Source organism: Nycticebus coucang, chromosome 12, assembly GCF_027406575.1.
Source record: "Nycticebus coucang isolate mNycCou1 chromosome 12, mNycCou1.pri, whole genome shotgun sequence".
In the NCBI taxonomy this organism is placed as follows: Eukaryota; Metazoa; Chordata; class Mammalia; order Primates; family Lorisidae; genus Nycticebus; species Nycticebus coucang.
The window spans coordinates 96,013,896-96,037,147 of NC_069791.1; the positions used below are offsets into that span (position 1 = coordinate 96,013,896).

At 42.0% G+C, this 23,252-nt stretch overlaps 1 protein-coding gene and 1 pseudogene across 7 annotated transcripts in view; one reads left to right on the top strand and one right to left on the bottom strand.

The window, feature by feature from the left end:
• Window positions 1-2,113: 2,113 nt before the first annotated feature.
• LOC128562551 (uncharacterized) overlaps window positions 2,114-23,252 on the top strand; it is a 123,198-nt gene continuing 102,059 nt past the window's right edge. For 6 of the 7 annotated variants that reach the window (XM_053557610.1, XM_053557608.1, XM_053557604.1 and 3 more), the window contains exon 1: window positions 2,114-4,215. In XM_053557610.1, the coding sequence (XP_053413585.1) occupies window positions 2,804-4,165 (1,362 nt within the window). In that variant the 5' untranslated portion in view covers window positions 2,114-2,803 and the 3' untranslated portion in view covers window positions 4,166-4,215. Of the gene's footprint in view, window positions 4,216-10,186; window positions 10,294-23,252 lie in introns of those variants that run through there. The other variant, XM_053557609.1, reaches the window with a different exon arrangement.
• Window positions 11,926-12,390, bottom strand: LOC128562035 (40S ribosomal protein S13-like; annotated as a pseudogene).

The following is a 23,252-nucleotide window of genomic DNA, read 5'->3' on the forward strand; positions in this document are numbered from 1 at the left end:
GCCATTCGATCCTATAATTCCTTTACTAGGTTTATACCCAGAAGACCAAAAGTCACAATATAACAAAGATATTTGTACCAGAATGTTTACTGCAGCCCAATTCATAATTGCTAAGTCATGGAAGAAGCCCAAGTGTCCATCAACCCACGAATGAACTAGCAAATTGTGGTACATGTATACCATGGAATATTATGCAGCCTTAAAGAAAGATGGAGGCTTTACCTCTTTCATGTTTACATGGATGGAGCTGGAACATATTCTTCTTAGCAAAGTATCTCAGGAATGGAAGAAAAAGTATCCAATGTACTCAGCTCTACTATGAAGCTAAATTATAGCTTTCACACGAAGGCTATAACCCAACTATAGCACAAGACTATGGGGAAAGTGCCAAGGAAGGGGAAGGGAGGGGGGAGGTATTGGTGGAGGGAGGGTAATGGGTGGGGCCACATCTACGGTGCATCCTAGAATGGGTACAGGTGAAACCTACTAAATGCAGAATACAAATGCCTACATACAGTAACTAAGAAAATCCCATGAAGGCTACGTTGAACAGTTTGATGAGAATATTTCAGATTGTATATGAAACCTGCACATTGTACCCCTTGATTGCACTAATGTACACAGCTATGATTTAACAATAAAAATAAATTAAAAAAAGAAAAAAGCACCACCCTGGATATAATATATTGTCTATTACATTAGATGTATATGTATTTTATATACTATTCCATGTCTCCAGGCTTATTTTGATATGGTAAAGCAGTCAAATATATAACTATTTAATAAAGTAAATACTCCATATAAGAAAATTTCAAGCCTTGGTGTGTGTCACACTTTATGGGGGTAAGACACGATTGCAAGAGGGACTTTACCTAACAATTGCAATCAGTGTAACCTGGCTTATTGTACCCTCAATGAATCCCCAACAATAAAAAAAAAAAAGAAAATTTCAAGTTTTTTACCACTGAGATATTAAGATTCCTGGAAGATATACCATGTTTAAATATACTGAGACTTGGCTGGGTGCTGTGGCTCATGTTCACAATCCCACCACTTTGATAGGCTGAGGTGGTAGAATCACTTGAGACCAGGGTGTGAGATGGTGGGCAACAAAGTAAGACTCCATCTCTGCAAAATTAGAAAAATTAGACAGATGTAGTGGAACCTACCTGTAGTCCCAGCTACTTGGGAAATTGAGGTGAGAGGATTCCTTGAGCCCAGGAGTTCAGTGACCTATGATTGCACCACTGCACTCTAGCCTCGGTGATAGAGCAAGACCCTGACTCAAACAAAATAAAAGAAAACAAAAAACATGGACTTGTGTACATGGTGTATTTAGTTCAAAGATTCTGCTTTCTGATTTTAGACTCTATTCTGAATATATATAGTGTCCAAAAAATGCATACATACTTTCAGGAAAAAACTGTAATAATATGTATATACTAATGTTTGTTATCTTTTATACTGTATCTCTTATAATTGTAGAAGTCAAAGGTGACTTAAGTATTACAATTTTAATAGTTTTTTCCTTTCATAAACATTATTTTGGCATCCTCTGTATTTGTTTTATAATTTTGTTTTTTAAAAACCTACTGTCAAAGAAAACTGACATTTTAGAAGTTGGACCACATTTTTATAATGTGCCATGAGGTACACCTGAGCATACTTTCAAGGGTACCACCTGGGTTCAGAAGTGGTCTTTAACATTAGCTCAAGTAGTTCACAAAATACTGTTTGCTGAACCCATAAAACTCTTACAAAAAGGAAATAAAGAGCTGTGTAATGCATTAAGACAAACAAAGGAAGTATAGGGGAACCCTTGGTACAATCTTCTGCTTCTTAACTTTTTCTTTGGTAGAGATGTGTGTGTGTGTGTGTGTATGTCTCACAATATTGTCCAAGTGTGTGTGTGTGGGTCTTGAACTCCTCCTGGGCTCCAGCGATTCTCTTGCTTTGGCCTCCCAAAGCGCTGGAATTACAGGTGTGAGTGGCTGCCCTTGGCCCAGACCTTTTCTATAACCCTAGTATCTATTCTAAAATGTAAAAGTTTATTTTTAAAAAAAAATCCACTTTTAGCAATTGAGCAAACAAGGGTTGGTAACGTGCTTATAACTGTCCATTAATATAACCTGAATGACACGAGGTCTGAAACAGGTTTTATGTTTGTTGCACCTTATCTTCAAAGCTTGAAATGAGATAATTTTTCAGGTCCTAGCCAGTTTTTCTGTGTTTCACACGGTTTTCCTACCTTACTTAGTTGGAAGTAGGGGTAAAAGTCGTCCCTCTTTTTAACTATGAAGGGTCTGGGCAAACAGTTCAGCAAAGAGAAACAGGAGAGGGCGGAAAACTCCAAGCGACGGCACCTTCGGCTCTATTAACGAGCTCTAGCATGTTAACAGTCCTCACTAGGGACAAATACGTAAGACTGGAATCCAGATCTGACAACACAGCCTAATTTCGCCATTTCTCCACCAAAACAAAAAACTGAACTCAGAAAGTGGCTGCGCTCCCAGCTCCTTGGGCCACGTTCCTAGAAGAGGGGCCTTGCCTTTCGCTCTCCTTCAGGATCCCGCCCTCCCTCAGGAAGGCCCCGGGGCGTGGGAAGATGAACGTGCCTACACTCCTTCCAGACCTTAGGAACAAAACAGTTTTCCACGTCCTGGTGTCCAGCGATCTGAGACGTCCTTTAGCTCACCGCTTCCAGAGCCTGAAGGGGACAGGACGCATTCACTGAGAACTCAGTAGGGCACCAGAGGAGACGCTGCGCAGGCGCAGAAGGCGGCAGCGTGGGTGACAGGACGTAATGCGCACGCGCGCCTCTTCCGTGGAAACCCTTTCCTACTTAGGACAGACCCAGGCTGCCTCACTTTGCCGCCCTCTGGCCCCGCCCCTTATAAGCCCCCCCTACCGGCGTTGCCATGGGTACCCAGAGGCCGCACCGGGCCTTGTAGAAGCCGCGCGGCCTGCCTGGTCGCCTCTGTGCACCCCGTGCCGGGGACAGTGGGAGCCCATGGAACTCACAGTAGCGCCGGTGAATAGGGCCAGGAAGCAGTCTGGCCTGGGCCGTTGCAGGCATTTCTTCTGGCTGGGTGTCACGTTCGACGCGGTGGGCGTGGCGATACTGTTCACAGGCGTCTTCGTCAACCTGCTGTTCTACGACCTGCTAGTGTACCTGGGTTCCATCACCATCTTCTTCAGCCTGCTCTGGTGGATCTCCTGGTACACCGGCAACATCGAACTGCTTCCCGAAGAGACCATGAAGAGGGCCGCCCACCTGTCCTACACCGCCTTGGTGCAGGCCCTGCGCCAGAGTATCAGCCACCGCTACTCCATGGGTGGCGAAACCACCACCTCCTTTTTGCGGATCCCGCGGCGGCGACCGCGCCGCCAGAGGACCCTTCGAAGGAAGCTTTCCCTGAAAATGACCACGTCGGAGCTGGTAGAAAAGCAGCTGGAAAAGGAAAACAAGGACACAGAAGGAGGGGAAAGTGTCAAAGAGAGCGGTGCTCTTCAAGACTCTTGCAAAGAGGATCTGGGTCCCAAGCCTGAAGATGACAAACGTTCAGAGGCAGTTGGCTCCCCAGGCCCCTCTGCTGGGCTACCGAGGTTTGGTCGGCTACCGTGGTTTAGTCGGCTACCGTGGTTTGGTCAGCGACCATCGACCCTTCTGGGGCGGTCTGTGTTCCCACCAGTCCAGCCTCTGTTTCCCACTACCCTGGCCTCTCGGAACCAGCGTATGGTTTTACAGAGCCAGCTCGAGAGTCTTCTTCTTGCCCCTCAAACTGGCCAGGCTTCTGGAACCCAGGGTCAGGGCCCCCACGTCTCTCTGATGCAATTTGCAGCTACTCAGTCTTTTCAGACTGTGGACTCACGGCCTGTCCACAACTTGGAGGCCCTGCTGCAAATGCACCAGGGCACCCCGAGCACCTCTTTAGTCTGGGAGATTTTTATAAAGCAGTCTTCCAATGTCCCCAAGGTTCCTAAGAATCAGGTTGCTCAGGGTTTTGAGACTTCACCCCAGGCCAGCCAGAAATCATCTCAGGAGCTCCCTGACATCCCATCACCTGTCACTGAGGACACAGCTCCAGCCAGGCAGGCCCAGCAGTCCAGATTCACTGAGAGTGCTCCAGACTCAGTGGAAGTGAAAAAAAGTCGCCCTCTCTAGTAGGGACCAGACTCGGCCATTTCAGTAGTGGCTACTCAGGCCTCTGCCAAGTAAGTGCCTTTGGAGGAAGAGTCACCTCTATTAGTCCTTAATTGTTAGTCCTGATCTGTGTTCTGGTGGCTTCCTTCACCCCTCTTGTTCAAAAAAATAAAATTAGTGGAAGTGAAATGGCTTTGTCTTTTAGAGATGACCTGTTTTGGACATCAGTAGGTTTTTTAAAGTGCTCTTAGTAGATGGGTGCTTTTAAGGTTTTGCCTACTGTGCCAAAGAGTGAAATCCATTCCTTTTACCAGGCTTAGTAGAGATAGAGTGGTAATTCCATTCATTTGGGATGTATGAGGTCTGGAAGTTGGTGAGGATTTGGGCTCTGCAAGGTTTTTTTTGTTGTTATTGACACAAAGTGTCACCCTAGGTAGAGTGCCATGGCATCATACCTCACAGCAACCTCAAACTCTTGGGCTCAAGTGATCCTCTTGCCTCAGCCTCCTAAGTAGCTGGGGCTATGGGTGCCTGCCATAGATGCAGGTGGAGATGGAGTCTCACTCTTGCTCAGGCTGGTCCGAACTCCTCAGCTCAGGCGGTCTACCCGAGTGCTAGGCCTCCCAGAGTTCTAGGATTATAGGCATGAGCCACCGTGCCCAGCCTTCTGCAAGGTTTTTGAAACAAGATGATTTTAGGTAATACGGGAACCCAGCATTACATGGCATTGAGACTGGAGGTGGGAAAGTAATTTGCTTTTCGGTTCTTTTTTCAGTCCTTCTGTTTTTATCAGGGATAATGTCCTTAGTTTTGAGGTTAGTGATCTTTACCCCTTCTCTACTGCTTTGGTAAGCAACAGCTAACCTCAGCTAGAATTTATTACCTGTTCACAACTTATTTCAATGAATAATATCCACTTGTATCAAGTGACATTGATGTTTTGTTTACAATAGAGATGGTTGCTTTTGAGAAAAGTTTTTTTTTTTTTTTTTTTTTTAACTTTTTTTTTTTTTTATTGTTGGGGATTCATTGAGGGTACAATAAGCCAGTTACACTGATTGCAATTGTTAGGTAAAGTCCCTCTTGCAATCATGTCTTGCCCCCATAAAATGTGACACACACTAAGGCCCCACCCCCCTCCCTCCATCCCTCTTTCTGCTTCCCCCCCCATAACCTTAATTGTCATTAATTGTCCTCATATCAAGATTGAGTACATAGGATTCATGCTTCTCCATTTTTGTGATGCTTTACTAAGAATAATGTCTTCCACTTCCATCCAGGTTAATACGAAGGATGTAAAGTCTCCATTTTTTTTAATGGCTGAATAGTATTCCATGGTATACATATACCACAGCTTGTTAATCCATTCCTGGGTTGGTGGGCATTTAGGCTGTTTCCACATTTTGGCAATGGTAAATTGAGCTGCAATAAACAGTCTAGTACAAGTGTCCTTATGATGAAAGGATTTTTTTCCTTCTGGGTAGATGCCCAGTAATGGGATTGCAGGATCGAATGGGAGGTCTAGGTTGAGTGCTTTGAGGTTTCTCCATACTTCCTTCCAGAAAGGTTGTACTAGTTTGCAGTCCCACCATCAGTGTAAAAGTGTTCCCTTCTCTCCACATCCACGCCAGCATCTGCAGTTTTGAGATTTTGTGATGTGGGCCATTCTCACTGGGGTTAGATGATATCTCAGGGTTGTTTTGATTTGCATTTCTCTAATATATAGAGATGATGAACATTTTTTCATGTGTTTGTTAGCCATTCGTCTGTCGTCTTTAGAGAAAGTTCTATTCATGACTCTTGCCCATTGATATAAGGGATTGTTGGCTTTTTTCATGTGGATTAATTTGAGTTCTCTATAGATCCTGGTTATCAAGCTTTTGTCTGATTGAAAATATGCAAATATCCTTTCCCATTGTGTAGGTTGTCTCTTTGCTTTGGTTATTGTCTCCTTAGCTGTACAGAAGCTTTTCAGTTTAATGAAGTCCCATTTGTTTATTTTTGTTGTTGTTGCCATTGTCATGGCAGTCTTCTTCATGAAGTCTTCCCCCAGGCCAATATCTTCCAGTGTTTTTCCTATGCTTTCTTTGAGGATTTTTATTGTTTCATGCCTTAAATTTAAGTCCTTTATCCATCTTGAATCAATTTTTGTGAGTGGAGAAAGGTGTGGGTCCAGTTTCAGTCTTTTACATGTAGACATCCAGTTCTCCCAACACCATTTATTGAATAGGGAGTCTTTCCCCCAAGGTAAGTTCTTGTTTGGTTTATCAAAGATTAGGTGGTTGTAAGATGTTAGTTTCATTTCTTGGTGTTCAATTCGATTCCAAGTGTCTATGTCTCTGTTTTTGTGCCAGTACCATGCTGTCTTGACCACTATGGCTTTGTAGTACAGACTAAAATCTGGTATGCTGATGCCCCCAGCTTTATTTTTGTTACAGAGAACTGCCTTAGCTATACGGGGTTTTTTCCGGTTCCATACAAAATGCAGAATCATTTTTTCCAAATCTTGAAAGTACGATGTAGGTACTTTGATAGGAATGGCATTGAATAGGTAGATTGCTTTGGGAAGTATAGACATTTTAACAATGTTGATTCTTCCCATCCATGAGCATGGTATGTTCTTCCATTTGTTAATATCCTCTGCTATTTCCTTTCTGAGGAGTTCATAGTTTTCTTTATAGAGGTCCTTCACCTCCTTCGTTAGGTATATTCCTAGGTATTTCATACCTTGAGAAAAGTTTTTAAGTAAAACATTTTTGTTCTACTCGGGAGGCTGAGGTAGGAGAATCGCCTAAGCCCGGGAGTTGGAGGTTGCTGTGAGCTGTGTGATGCCACGACACTCTACCGAGGGCAATAAAGTGAAACTCTGTCTCTACAAAAAAAAAAAAAAAACAAAACAAAAAAAAAAATTTTTGTTTAAAATTTTTTAAATCTGGGTATCGCCTGTGGCTCAAAGGAGTAGGGCACCAGCCCCATATGCTGGAGGTGGCGGGTTCAAGCCCAGCCCTGGCCAAAAACTGCAAAAAAAAAATTTTTTTTAAATTTTTTTGAGGCAGAGTCTAAGTCTCATTTTGTTATCCTGTGTAGAGTGCTGTGGCATCATAGCTCACAACAAACCTCACTGCTCAAACCCCTGGGTTCAAGCAGTCTTTTTGCCTCAGCCTCTCAAGTAGCTGGGACTAAAGGCACCACAATGCCTGGCTAGTTTGTCTGTCTTCAGTAGAGATGGGGTCTCTCTCTTGCTCAGGCTGATCTTGAATTCCTGAGCTCAAGCAATCCACCTTCCTCAGCCTCCCAGAGTGCTAGGATTGCAGAGGAAAAGTAAAAACAATTTTACTGGTGAAAATTAATTGTAGAAGTGAAACTTGAATGATTCTGAAGTTTTGAAAAATTTGGCCATTCCTATTATTACATGAACTTTCTATGAAATCACAAGACCCTGTGTGCTAACCTGTTTATCAGATTTATGAGTAAGGCTTTTGAGGACAAATTCCACTTAACTTTATAACCTCTTGTCAATTAGAAAAGTAGAGAAGGTCAGAATTGGCGACCCAGTTTCTCTGTGGGTTAAGTGCTATCATAATGATACACATATACATAAAATGCACATTGGTGAGTGTGGATTTTCTGGTCTTTCTCTAGTAGTGTTTCAAAAGTTACTTGACACAGGTTGCTGTGGTGTGTAATCCCAGCTCTTGGGGAGGTTTGGAGCTTGAGACCAGCCGGGTCAACATAGCACGACTGTATCTCGTAAAAAAATTAGCTGGGCATAGTGGCTTTCACCTGTAGTCCTAGCTACTTGGGAGGCTGAAATAGGATGATTGCTTAAGCCAGAGATTCTCAACCTGTGGTTCGTAACCCACAAGAACTGTATTAAAGGGCCACAGCATTAGGAAGGTTGAGAACGACTGGGGCAGTTGTAGGCTACAATGAACTATGATGTGTCACTACACTCCACTATAGACTGAGACCTGGTCCTTAAAAGAAAGTTACCTGCTCTAAGGAATGGGACAGAGCAATATGTTAGGCTCCTTATTTAAACTCTACCAATGTACAAAGATCTCCATCTTTATTGTATATTGGTTGGTTTTATTTCCTTGCATTGTTCTTCAAATTTCCTTTGTGAGAGTGTAAAAACATTCACTCTCTCCAGATGTATACACCCATGTATATTCTATGATAATCTGTAAGGGCAAAGTATTTTGGCTATTTTGGTTTTGTATAATTTGAAGGCTTGGATTTAATATGAAGTACGTTCAATGACCAAAAAAGACAAAATGGTACAGAGCAGTAGCTCATGACTGTAATCTTATTACTTGGGAGGCAGAAGCAGGAGGATTGCTTGAGGTTGAAAGTTTGAGACCAGCCTGAGCAAAAGTGACACCTTGTCTCTACAAAAATTCGAACAATTAGCTGGACATGGTGGCATGTGTCTGTTGGCCCAGCTACATGGCTGTTTTAGTCAGGAGGATTGGTTGAGCCCACAAGTTTGAGGTTGCAGTGAGCTGCCATGACACCACTGTACCCTAGCCTGGGCAAAGTGAGACCTTGTCTCAAAAAATAAAAATTAGGTCAAGCGCAATGGCTTAAGCCCATAATCCCAGCCATTTGGGAGGTAGAGGCCAGAGGGTTGCTTGAGTTTGAGACCAGTCAACAACAACAAACAACATAACAAAACCTTATCTCTATAAATAATTTAAAAATTAGCTGGGTGTGGTGTAGTGGGCCTGTAGTCCCCTACTACAGACACATCTCAACTGGGGTGCACAAAGCAGGAGGATTGCCTGAGCCCAGGAGTTCCAAGTTACAGTGAACTATCATTGTGCCACTGCACTCCAGCCTTAGTAACAGTGTAAGACTCTGTCACTAAAAGAAAATAATAATTAAAATTTTAAAAATACTAAAAACTAATTTAAAAAGAAAAAAGAGCAAAACACCAACAAACCATAATTGGAGAAGGAAAGGACTTAGTATTACTGCATGAATACTAAGTATTACTGCATGAAATTATTATTTTTTTCCTCTTGATTTGTTCTTTCTGGCATTACATCATTGAAATATTCCTCTGTAATTCTTGGAGACTTGTGCTAAATGCTAGGAATAAGGTAAACATAAATAAGGATGAAAAGATGCCAACTTTGCCATCAGAAAGCTTTTATAGTCTTTGTTCTGTAATTGAAAGGAATAACTCTAAAGAGGATAGAAAAATTTAGACAAAGCAAAACAAAAAATAAAGAGCTTTGAGTAGTGTGGCTGATGGCCTGTGATCCTAACATTTTTGAAGGCTGAGGCAGGAGGATCACCTGAGGCCAGGAGTTTGAGACCAGCCTGGGCAACATAGTGAAACTCCATCTCTACAAAAAATTTAGAAAAGAAAAATAAAGAGGATACAATTTTAGAAATGGGGTAGTGCCTGTGGCTCAAAGGAGTAGGGCACCGGCCCCATATACCGGGCGTGGCGGATTCAAGCCTGGCCCTAGCCAAAAACTGCAAAAAAAAAAAGAATTTTAAAAATGAAGAAGGAGGGGTAGGACCTGTAGCAGACCAGTGGAAGAATTATCTTTTTGCAGTTGCGGGGCATTACATTAAACACTGGAGATTGAGAGCTAAATGTAATAATGTCCTTGTTCTCCAAGCACTCATCACCTATCAAGGGAGACAGCCACAGGAGTAACTACCACAGTGTAACACAACACAAGTCTACTTAAAATGCTTTGGGAATACAGTTGTGGGCTAAATGAAGGAAGTTGGAGTTGGACCCTAAAGTAAGTGTTCATTGGATGAATAAGATGGGGAAGAACATTCCATGGAAGGGAAGGGCACTAAGAAAAATGCACAAAGGCTCGTAACAGCGCATAGCTTCTTGCGGACACCTTTGGGAAAGGATAGCCTGATGCTATTAATAGTCAGGGGTGCTTGAGACTCAGCCTGGAGAGAGAGAGACATATATAGGGTCTGAAAGTGAAGTTAGGGAGGTAAGATGAGGCTTGATGAGAATCTGTCCAGGGAATAAAAAAACATTACTTCTTTATTTTTTTGCAGTTTTTGGCCGGGGTTGGGTTTGAACACACCACTTCTGGAATATGGGGCTGGCACCCTACTCCTTTGAGCCACAGGCACCGCCCAAAACCATTACTTCTTATAGGCACTGGGAAACTTGAAGGCTTTTTAAAGTAAGGTACTGTTGTATTCATAGTTTCCAATTCCACCTGGGGCTGCTGCTGCAAGGTTATTGGCAATAGGACAATTATTTGAGATTAATTGCTAAAGTCTCTCGTTTAGTTCTGAGCTGAATATAGGCTTCTTAGACCTTAGCAACAGTTTCTAACCAAAGTATAGGCTCCCTGGGTATTTATCCAGGAAAACACTTCCAGGTATTTTATTTACTTGTACATAGCGGTTTTTGCTACATAGATGATATCATGTAGAATAAATACAGAATACTACAGCACATTTCTGTATGTTGGTGACAATATAAGAAGCACCCATTTAAAACAGGGATGGACAAATTTATTTTCTGTAAAGGCCAAAACAGTGAATATTTTAGACTTTGTGGGCCAAAAGGCCAAAGTGAGGATATTATGTGGCTACTTATATGACAAGAGAGAAAACTCCTGCCCAGCTTTTCCCTGTTAGCCTGGAGTGGGCTGTAGGGTTCCTGTGACTCTAGGTGGAGTCCTTCCCCTGATCAAAGGCAACTAGCCAGAGGGAGTAGGGGTTGGCTGGGCCAGTCTGTGGCCAACTCAGTCTGTTTCACTTTTCTCCAGTGACTCCCAGATCTGAGCCTGCCATTCTCTTTCCATAATACCAAATCTTGTCACCTTGGTTCTTTGACTAACCAAGGCAATTTACTAAGTTTCTTACTCCCAGATTGAGATTTTGATGTCTGGCATTTGCTAATAGCAAGGCTCCCTATATGCATGTGATGATATCCAGATCCTGGGTAGACTTATGGCCAGAGAGGCAGGCACATCCATGTTTAGGGAAACTTTACTCTTCTAATCAGTGACATAGTCCTGCCAAAGATATATCCAGTTTACACAAATAATAGACCAATGACCATCTCCATCTATGGCAAAGCATGCAGGCTCAAATAGCTGTAATAGCTAGGCAGGGAAAGTTAATGAGAGAGTGCCAAAATGAAAGGAAGTCTGTCCCAGAGTAATAACTTCTTAGGATTTATTTTATAATGTTAAGTTATACCCTTTTGACATTGTTGAACTTAAGATATTAATTTTATAGGCACATTCATCACTTTTATTAAGTAATTGCTCTTATTTTTCTGCGATGTAAGATTTGCTCAGTATCCTTTTAGTTTTGCACTTCGATAACAATGTGGTTTGAGGAAACATTTTGCTTTTAATTAATATATAGTCAATAAAATGAGAGTGGAAAAGCTTTTCCAGAACTTTTGGGAACAAACTGTTCTACAAATAACTGCTAAAGAGTGCATGGAGGCTGTAGGGAAAGCAGAACCCAGCACTCCAGTCCTCCCTGTTGAATTTCTGTTCTGGGCATCTTCAGTTCTTCCTTATCCCAGAAATCTATGCTCTGTGTCCTATAGTCACTACAGGGGACAACGCAGTCCAGCCAGCAGGAAATGGAACATGTGACAGCACTTCTCACACAGGAGTTGTTGATGTGCTCCCACATCATTTCCCCCGTGCACAAGAGACCAGGCTTCCTCCTCTGGGCAAAGAATACAAAATACCCTAAAACCATGGGAACTAAGAGCCACTGCTCTTTTTTATTCAGTTAAATAACTTTTCTACTACTTGAGTTCATAGATGAATTTGTGCAACCAATACAGAGGCTGTGGATGATCCATACTTCCAGTTGGGAGGGAAAACTTGCTTGGTCTTGTAATACTGAGCCAATTGATGAGTTTGGTTCTCTATCAGAATCAGATGGAATTTAGCTTTCTTATTCTTCCTATTCCTCTCAAGATCCTTTAGAACACCAACCGCTTTCTTAATGAAACGGTAGAGATCCTCAGGAAGATCAGGAGCCAATTCTTTAGACTTAAGGATTCTCAAGATTTTATTGCCTGTCACAAAACGTACTTGTGCAAACCATGTGAGTCCCTCAGGATCACACTGATCTGTGAGGAAGTCAGGCCTTTTGGCCAGTTTGTAAATTTGCTCCTTTATGTTGTCAATCATCAACTTCAGCCAAGTGGGGACACTAGAGCCATAGGGCAAAGCTGAATGGGACAGGTACTTCCTGGGAGCATGCATGTGACCCATGCGGCAGTCAGGCGGAAAAGAAGACAAAGTACATGGTATGTCCTTAACTTCCCTGGTCAGTCATTAGCTCTAGAGCAGTGGTTCTCAACCTTCCTAATGCTGCAGCCCTTTAATACGGTTCTTGTGGGTTGTGACCCACAGGTTGAGAACTGCTGCTGTAGAGGCTCCTCAGAGTCCAACCAGGAAAGGGCATCTGTGTATGTGTTGCCGACATTCAGTGTCCTAGACTTGCTGCTAGCATCTGCAGATGGAAGGAAAACTTCTATATTAGTGCCCTGGAGAAGGAGAGTCACCTCATTTACCTGGAATCTTACTTCAGCATCAGGTTCAACTTGTAAAATGACAGAGGAAGTGGTGGTTATTGTATCACGTAATAGAGAGTTTGGACTTTACCTAGAGAATAATGATGAGTTGGGAAAGCATTTTAAGGAGACCAACAAACTCTCCTTAAATTTTTTTGGCATTTGTTTTTCTACTGAGGTTGGACTTTGCCTTGGCTATTTGGGTATTTCTAAGATTTTCAAACAATTCTAGTTACAGATATTGTTCCTAATAAGAGAATAAGGACAAGATTTCCTGAGCCTTTGTTATATACCAGGCACTTTTCATACATAATCTCATTTTATTACTGATCCATTTAAATTTGTTTACTTGGAAGCCCAAAGAGGTCATGTAGCTTGGCCATTGGTCCCAAGAGCTAGTAGGTGGCAGAATTGGAATTTCAAACTACTTTCCACTCAAGGGCATCCATAATCATAACCTTACCTATTTTCTGCCTTTTTAAATCTTTTGCTAAGCCATTTATTTAGTTGATTCTCAACATTGTGCTCTGAGGTCAACCAAAAAGATATTTTTTTTTATTAAATCATAGCTTTGTACAATAATGCAATCATGAGGTACAATGTTCTGGTTCTATATACAGTCTGAAATATTTTCACCGAACTGGTTAACATAGCCTTCCAATGCAAATCAAAACTACTTTGTGATATCATCTAACTCCAGTAGGATTAGCCCACATCACAAAATCTCAAAACCAGAGATGTTGGCATGGATGTGGAGAAAAGGGAACACTTCTGCACTGCTGGTGGGAATGCAAACTAATACGGTCCTTTTGGAAAGATGTTTGGAGAATACTTAGAGATCTAAAAATAGATCTGCCATTCGATCCTATAATTCCTCTACTAGGTATATATCCAGAAGACCAAAAATCACACTATACCAAAGATATTTGTACCAGAATGTTTATTGCATCCCAATTCATAATTGCTAAGGCATGGAAAAAACCCAAGTGCTCATCGACTCATGAATGGATTAATAAAGTGTGGTATATGTACACCATGGAATATTATGCAGCCGTAAAGAAAGATGGAAACTATACTTCCTTCATATCTACATGGATGGAGCTGGAAAATATTCTTAGCAAGGTATCCAAAGAATGGAAGAAAAAGTACCCAATGTACTCAGCCAAAAAGATATTTTTAAAATTCTGTACAGATAACAACAAAAACGCCCTGTGACTAATAAGTTTCAGAAGTGAAGAGATCTTCTAGTCCTGTGAATTTCACCTGGGAGAATATTGCATCTGATAAGATACTCACAGTGTCTAGTGACCTTTGAGGTTATCATTACTGAGGGTAGGTGCTACTAACCATCCTCCAGGGATGACGGTTACCTGGCCTGCAGTACGACTAGTGGTACATATGAGAAATTCTGATGTTGTCCAACATCCTCAGTTTACAGACAGGAATAACCCAAGGTCTTCACAATGATTATTAGCTAAACAGAGACTGGAATACGGGGTTTCTGCCTTCCTGTCATCCCAATCCTGGTAAACATCTCTGGCTTAATCCAGTGTTTCCTTAAAGGTCTGTTGCCAAAAAGCAGCATTTGTACCTGCAGGCAAGGCCTGGCTGTTCCTCAGTTAGCTCATCTGAATGATCTCCTGTTTGGTATCACTACTGAAGGTAAACTTTCCTAAAGAATGCTAAACTCTGAGCGCTGATGGTTGTGTAAATTTCCAAAGTAAGAAAGCCTCTCTTCTCTCCTGCTTCCCTCACTTACTTGTTTTTCCTTGTAAGGAGCTGCTCTATGGTCCTCTTTGGTAGGACAAAAGATGGCTGGGATCAGAGTTGAAGGCAGACACAAGCTTGGAGAGATGTGTCAGTAGTTAATGGACACAGACCTGCAGGCACCAGGATAAAAAGAATGACAGAGGGAATATTCCAGGAAAAGAACAACAGTGAATGCAAAGACTATGATGCAAGAATTAGTGTGGCAGGTGTCTAATTTTCTAGGTAGCTGAGGATTGACAAGAATTTTAAGACGCTGTAAGAATTAGCTTGTCATGTGTCTAACTTTCCAGGTAGCTCAGGATTGACAAGAACCTCCCAACCAATGAGCTTGGAGGCTTTTCTACCAAGATATTTGTTTACAGGAGGAAGGCTTTTTAATCTCATTGAGAGAAAGTTTGAGATTGGAGATTATTTGTCCCTGCTCTGAGAGAAATTAAGGTAGGTGAGTGATCTTGAAAGGAAATTATGAAGAAATTTTTCTTAAATATGGACAAAAGGGTTGATTCTGGTCTGTCTGGTTGCCTAAACTAGATGTCATTTGTGTTCACCTGGATTTTTTTCGTGTGTGATGAGCCAGGGTATAGGGCATTTCACATGATCAATAGAGAAAGGTGGTTCTTTTAGGCCCTGGGGAGAATCAGAAGCAGCAAGGGGATGGGAAGGGCCTCTGTTAGGACACTGCGACTCTCTGGACCCTTTCCCTGGGAATAAGTGATGCTTTTAAAAATTCTTTACTGTTACCATACTGATGTGGATTTCAAAAGTCAAACTAGAGGTGTCCAAGACAGAATCTGGAATACAATTGGGTTACTTCTTTTGACTTTCTGCATTGCCATATACCACCAGGTTAACTGTTCTTTGAAGGCTCAAAAGGCATCATTGGTGATGAGTGACACCCACCCACCCCCTGATTTAGACCCCCTGTTCTTACAAATCCTTAGCAGGCTGGTGCAGAGACTGAGGCCACTCTGTTAGGGAATGCCCTTGGGCAACATTTCACTTTTTTTTTTTTTTATTAAATCATAGCTGTGTACATTGATATGATCATGGGGCATCATTTACTAGCTTCACAGACCGTTTGACACACTTTCATCACACTGGTTAACATAGCCTTCCCGGCATTCTCTCAGTTACTGTGCCAAGACACTTACATTCCATATTTTCCAAGTTTCACATATACCCTTGTAAGATGCACCGCTGGTGGAATCCCACCAATTCCCTTACTCTCTACCCTCTCTCCCCCTCTCTCCCCTCCCTTTCCCCCTTCCCCTTATTCTTAGGTTGTAACTGGGTTATAGCTTTCATGTGAAAGCCCTAAATTAGTTTCATAGTAGGGCTGAGTACATTGGATACTTTTTCTTCCATTCTGAGATACTTTACTAAGAAGAATATGTTCCAGCTTCATCCTTGTAAACATGAAAGAGGTAAAGTCTCCATCTTTCTTTAAGGGTGCATAAAATTCCATGGTGTACATATACCACAATTTATTAATCCATTTGTGGATCAATGGGCACTTGGGCTTTTTCCATGATTAGCAATTATGAATAGGGCTGCAATAAGCATTCTGGTACAAATATCTTTGTTATAATGTGATTTTTGGTCTATTGGGTATATGCCCAGTAGAGGGATTACAGGATTGAATGGCAGATCTATTTTTAGATCTCTAAGTGTTCTCCATATCTCTTTCCAAAAGGAATGTATTAATTTGCATTCCCATCAGCAGTGCAAAAGCATTCCCGCGCCAACATCTCTGGTCTTGGGATTTTTGTGGTATAGGCTAGTCTCACTAGAGTTAGATGGTATCTCAAAGTAGTTTAGATTTGCATTTCTCTGATGATTAAAGATGATGAGCATTTTTTCATATGTCTGAAGGCCACGCACCTGTCTTCTTCAGAGAAGTTTCTCTTCAAATCCCTTGCCCAGCCTGCGATGGGATCCCTTGTTCTTTTCTTGCTAATGCGTTTTGAGTTCTTTGTGGATTCTGGTTATTAAACCTGTGTCGGAGACATGACCTGCAAATATCTTCTCCCATTCTGAGGGCTGTTTGCTTGCTTTATTACTGTGTTCTTGGCTGTGCAGAAGCTTTTTAGTTTGATCAAGTCACAGTAGTGTATTTTTGAAGCTGCTTCAATTGCACGGGGGTCCTCCTCATAAAATACTCGCTCAGACCAATTTCTTCAAGGGTTTTCCCTGCACTCTCCTCTACTATTTTTATAGTTTCATGTCTTAAGTTTAAATCTTTTTTTTTTAATTTTTTTTTTATATATATATTTTTTAAGTTTAAATCTTTAATCCAGTGAGAGTCTATCTTAGTTAATGGTGAAAGGTGTGGGTCCAGTTTCAGTCTTCTGTAGGTTGCCAGCCAGTTGACCCAGCACCATTTGTTAAATAGGGAATCTTTTCCCCACTGAATGTTTTTCATTGGCTTGTCAAAGATCAAATAACAGTAAGTAGCTGGGTTCATCTCTTGGTTCTCTATTCTGTTCCAGACATCTACTTCTCTGTTTTTGTGCCAATACCATGCTGTTTTGATCACTATCGATTTGTAGTATAGTCTGAGGTCTGGTAGCGTAATTCCTCCTGCTTTGTTTTTATTTCTGAGTAATGTCTTGGCTATTCGAGGTTTTTTCTGATTCCATATAAAATGAAGTATTGTTTTTTCAAGATCTTTAAAGCATGACAGTGGAGCTTTAATAGGGATTGCGTTGAAATTATATATTGCTTTGGGTAGTATAGACATTTTAACAATGTTGATTCTTCCCATTGAGCATGGTATGTTTTTCCATTTGTTAACATTTTCAGCTATTTCTTTTCTTAGAGTTTCATAGTTCTCTTTATAGAGACCTTTCACGTCCTTTGTTAGATAAATTCCCAAATATTTCATCTTCTTTGGCACTACTGTGAATGGGATAGAGTCCTTAACTGTTTTTTCAACTTGGTTATTGTTGGTATATATAAAGGCTACCGATTTATGAGTGTTGATTTTGTAACCTGAGATGCTGCTGTATTCCTTGATCACTTCTAAGAGTTTTGTAGTAGAGTCCCTAGTGTTTTCCAGATATACAATCGTATCATCTGCAAAGAGCAAAAGTTTGATCCCTTCTGACCCTACGTTGATACCCTTGATTGCTTTTTCTTCCCTACTTGCGATAGCTAAAACTTCCATTACAATGTTAAAGAGCAGTGGAGACAATGGGCAGCCTTGTCTGGTTCCTGATCTGAGTGGAAATGATTTCAATTTAACTCCATTCAATACGATATTGGCTGTGGGTTTGCTGTAGATGGCCTCTATCAGTTTAAGAAATGTCCCTTCTGGGCGGCGCCTCTGGCTCAGTGAGTAGGGCGCCAGCCCCATATGCCGAGGGTGGCGGGTTCGGACCCAGCCCCGGCCAAACTGCCCCAGAAAAATAGCTGGGCGTTGTGGCGGGCACCTGTAGTCCCAGCTGCTCAGGAGGCTGAGGCAAGAGAATTGTGTAAGCCCAAGAGTTAGAGGTTGCTGTGAGCCGTGTGACACCACGGCACTCTACCCGAGGGCGGTACAGTGAGACTCTGTCTCTACGGAAAAAAAAAAAAAAAAAAAAGAAATGTCCCTTCTATACCGATTTTCTTAAGTGTTCTGATCATGAAGGGATGCTGGATATTATCAAAAGCTTTTTATGCATTGATTGAGAGAATCATAAGGTCTTTGGTTTTTAATTTGTTTATGTGCTGAATTACATTTATAGATTTATGTATATTGAACCAGCCTTGAGACCCTGGGATAAAACCGACTTGGTCATGATGTATAATTTGTTTGATATGTTGCTGCATTCTGTTTGTTAGGATCTTGTTGAATATTTTTGCATCTATTTCATTAGTGATATCAGTCTATAATTTTCTTTTCTTGTTGGGTCTTTTCCTGGTTTGGGGATCAGGGTGATGTTTGCTTCATAGAACGTGTTGGGTAGTCTTCCTTCTTTTTCTACCTTTTGGAACAGGTTGAGTAATATAGGTACTAATTCCTCTTTAAAGGTTTGGTAGAATTCTGATGTGAAATCACCTGGTCCCGGGCTTTTTTTTTAGGGAGGTTTTGTATGGTTGATGCTATTTCCGAACTTGATATGGGCCTGTTCAACATTTTTTGGATTTCTGAGGAGTCTGTTGTTATTTCGTCTTTGTCGTATCTGATTGATGAGATTAGAGATTTTACTCTTTTTTTTCCTGATTAGGTTGGCCAAAGGTTTATCTATTTTATTGACGTTTCCAAAAACCAGCTTTTCGGTTTATTGATCTGTTGTATTATTCTTTTGTTTTCAATTTCATTTAATTCTGCTCTAGTTTTGGTTATTTCTTTTCTTCTACTGGGTTTGGGGTTGAAATGTTCTTCCTTTTCCAGTTGCTTGAGATGTCCCATTAAGTTGTTAACTTCCTCTCTTTCCGTTATCTTGAGGAAGGCTTGCAGTGCTATTAATTTCCCTCTTAGAACGGCCTTTGCAGTGTCCCAGAGGTTCTGATAGTTCGTGTCTTCATTGTCATTTTGTTCCAAAAAATTGGAGATTTCTTTCTTAATCTCATCTCTGACCCAGCTATCATTCAGCATAAGGTTATTTAACTTCCATGTTTTTGTATGAGCATGCAGATTCCTGTTGTTACTCAGCTCAAGTTTTATTCCATTGTGGTCCAAGAAGATGCATGGAATAATTTGTATTCCTTTAAATTTACTGAGGTTAGACTTGTGACCTAAGATGTGATCGATTTTGGAGTAAGTTCTGTGGGCTGATGAGAAGTATGTGTATTCAGTTTTTTTGGGATGAAATGTTCTGTAGATGTCTGTTAAATCCAAATGTAGGATGGTTAGGTTTAAATCTAAAATTTCTTTGCTCAGCTTCTTGTTGGAGGATCCAGCCAACACTGCCAAAGGAGTGTTGAAATCTCTGACTATTATGGAGCTGGAGGAAGTTGCTCATGTCTGTTAGAGTTTCTCTTATAAATTGAGGTACATTCTGGTTGGGTGCATAGATATTAATAATTGAAATCTCATCATATTGAGTATTACCCTTAACAAATATGAAGTGACCATTCTTGTCCTTCCTTACTTTTGTTGGTTTAAAGCCTATTGTATCTGCAAATAAAATTGCAACACCTGCTTTTTTCTGATTACCATTTGCCTGAAATATGGATGACCATCCTTTCACCCTGAGTCTGTATTTGTCTTTTAAGTTAAGATGTGACTCTTGTATGCAACAAATATCTGGCCTGAGTTTTTGTATCCAGTCAGGTAACCAATGCCTTGTTAGAGGACAGTTTAAGCCGTTCACTTTAATGGAGAATATTGATAAGTCTGGTGAAATTTGGGGTATCGAGTTTTTCAAAAGTCCAGTGGGCATTTTTAATCCTTTCGCCAGTGTGGCAGTTGGAGTTTGATCAAAAGTTTCTGAGTGAGTTTACTTTTGTGGTATGGATTGGGTTGGTCATTATGGAGGATAGGTCTGAGAATATCCTGAAGAGCTGGTTTGGTTATGGCAAATTTCTTCAACATATGAATGTCGTTAAAGTATTCAATTTCTCCATCATAACTGAAACTCAGTTTAGCTGGATACAGGAACTGGGGTTGAAAGTTATTTTGTTTTAGGAAATTAAAAGTCGATGACCACCCTCTTCTAGCTTGAAAAGTTTCAGCAGAGAGATCTGCTGTCATTCTAATATTCTTCCCTTTGAAGGTAATGGTTTTCTTTCTCCTGGCAGCTTTGAGGATTTTCTCCTTCATATTAACTTTAGTGAAGTTAATTATGATATGCCTGGGGGATGTCTTATTGGGGTTGAGTCATGCTGGGGTTCTGAAGCTGTCCGCTATCTGAATTTCAGAATCTCTAGGCATGTCTGGAAAATTCTCTTTCATAATTTCATGCAGAAGGGCCTCTGTGCCCAGCGAGGCCACTTCATCTGTTTCTGGAACTCCTATGATTCGGATATTCACCTTCTTCGAATTATCCCAGAGCTCTCTGAGAGAATGATCCATTTTTGCTCTCCATTTCTCTTCTTCTTTGAGAGTTTGGGAGCGTTCAAAGGCTTTATCTTCAATGTCAGAAATCCTTTCTTCTGCTTGCTCTATTCTGTTGCTGAGGGATTCTACTGTATTTTTCATATCTTTGAGGGCTGCAAATTCTTGCTTCAGTGTGTCTAAGTCTTTGGTGATTTTGTCTTTAAATTCATTAAATTCTTGAGACAACTTTTGAATTTCTCCTCAAACTCCTAATTCCACTTTATTAATCTTGTCTGCAATCCAAATTCTGAATTCGATTTCTGACATCTCAGCCAGTTGTTTATGAATGGGATCTTCAATTACATCTGCCATATCTTTCCTTGGGGGGCGGGGTTGATCTATTCTGGTTATTCATGTTACCAGAGTTTTTCCGCTGATTCCGCCCCATGGTTGTTTTACTTCCTTTTATTTTTTCCCCTGGGGCTTTGTTGCGGGCCTGTACGGTGTTGTGGCCTGAGAGACTGGGGCCCTGTCTGGTGTGGTGGGGCTAAGTTGTTCTGTCTTGTTTTCAGCTGGTTTCTGTTCCACCCTAGTGAAACAGACACTCTGGATTGAAGTCTCAGCGGTGGAGAAATATCATCAATTAAGTCACCCTGCCCACCACAGGCAACAATTGGAAAAGGAAAATCAAACCTTCCTACAACCGTGCACCCAGGGCACCACCTGATTTGTCCTCAGGTGATTGGTTCAGTTCAAAAAGTCCGAATCAATTCTCTCAATCTGCACTTGTCTTGGGTGAGAGAGTTTAAGAGGTCTCTGGGAACTGGATCACAGGGGTCTGGTGACTACTTTGGTGTGGCTTGCTCCAGTGCTGTGTGGAGTCAGGAGGAGCCACCCAGCCAATAGATCAGTCTGGGAAGGTTGCTGCCTCCTTCCCCACTTTGCACCACTCTCACACCCAGTCACTGATAGCCCTGCAGTTGGCTGACCCAGTTACCTGTTGTGAATCAGTACTCCAGGAGTTTGTACCTGCCTGAATCACAAGGAAGTCTGCCAGGCCGCTGTGATCTGCCTCTCTCTAGCAGGAGGAGGTGAGGCCTGACAACCTCGGGTGCTTGATGAAGGGGAGGTTTTCACTCAGGTTCAGTCTCGCCCTGATTAATGTTACTGACAGAACAGAACAGAACAACTCTGCGGTTCCCCTGCAGAAGAGAAGCTGAATTGAGTTCCACATCAGCTTGTCTTTGCTCTTGTATTGTCTATAGGCTGACGATCCCCTGAGGGCCAGGTGTGTCTTAGGTTTAGTAAAGTGGACCTCTGGGTCAGCCCCGCCCTGGGAGTTTCGCCGGTTTGCAAGTTGGAGTTGCCTCAGGCAAATCCTATACTCAGAGTCTCTGGTTGCCCAGGGAGACAGAGGGTGTGGCTTCAGAATATTCAGTAGTGAGCCATATTGCTAGCAAAAGAGGGCTGCTGTTTTATTGCTCAGGCAACCGCTGCTCTGGTGTAGCTTCCTTCCGGCCAACCATCCTCTCTCCGCTCCCGTACCCCAGAGTCTGCACCGACCTGTTGCAGCCCAGCACTGTCTACACCCCTCGAGCAATTGCCCAAGAGTCTGGACCCCTGGGGGACAGGCCTCCAGACCTTGGAGCCAGAGCAGAGGGGAGCGCAGGGAGTGCTGGGAGCCTGGGGTTGCGGGCAGAGAACACACACACACAGCTTTACACAGTTTTATGCCTGGCTGTATTGTCACCAAAAGACGGCTGTCGCACTGTGCCTCAGAGAACTGCCACTCCAGTGCGGTCCCCTCTCTGTCCACCGGGACTGGCCTCCAGACCTCAGTGTGAGTGAAGGGGAGTGCTGGGAGCTCAGAATTCCAGGTAGAGACTATATACAGTTTATACAGTTTTATGCCTGGCAGGAGGATGCCGTGGCACCCTATTAGGGGAGGTAGGTCCAGTTTTTAGAGGGTCTCTCCCGTGGAGTGTAGTGGGAGGACCTTTGAACTCTTCCCGGTTGTTTGTGGGGCACTCTGAGCCGTTCTCATGAGGGAGGGGACTCCCGTCCTCTTGGTGATGGACTTTGTACCTTTTGTTTGTATCCTTGTGGTCGCAGCTCGCCTCAGCGGGGTTGACGTGCGTTCTTCAACCTTCTCTCTTATTGCAGCTGAAATCCACCAGGTTACTTGCTGAATTTTTGTCCTTTAACTCTCCTACTGGACGGGAGCCTCTGTGGAAAGCTGGCTTCAGTCAGCCATCTTGTCTCCTCCCCCCTAATGTAGGGTTTTCACATGAAAGCTATAACCCAGTTACAACCTAAGAATAGGGGGAAGGGGGAAAGGGAGGAGGGAGAGGGTAGAGGGAAGGGGGTTGGTGGGATTACACCAGTGGTGCATCTTACAAGGGTATATGTGAAACTTGGTAAATAACGGTCTGTGAAGCTAGTGAATGATGCCCCATGATCATATCAATGTACACAGCTATGATTTAATTAAAAAAAAGAAAGAAATGATAAAGGCCAAATAACAACAGACTCCTCAGAAATTCAACAAATTCTTAATGAATATTTCATAAAAGTCTATTCTCAGAAGTATGAAAATCTGAAGGAAATAGATAAATACTTGGAAACACACCACCTTCCTAGACTTAGCTAGAAAGAAGTAGAAATGTTGAACAAGCCTATAACAATTCTGAAATAGCATCAACTGTAAGAAATCTTTCCAAAATGAAAAGCCCAGGACCAGATGGCTTCACATCAGAATTCTACCAAACCTTTAAAGAGGAACTAGTACCTATATTAATCTTTTCCAAAACATAGAAAATGAAGGAATA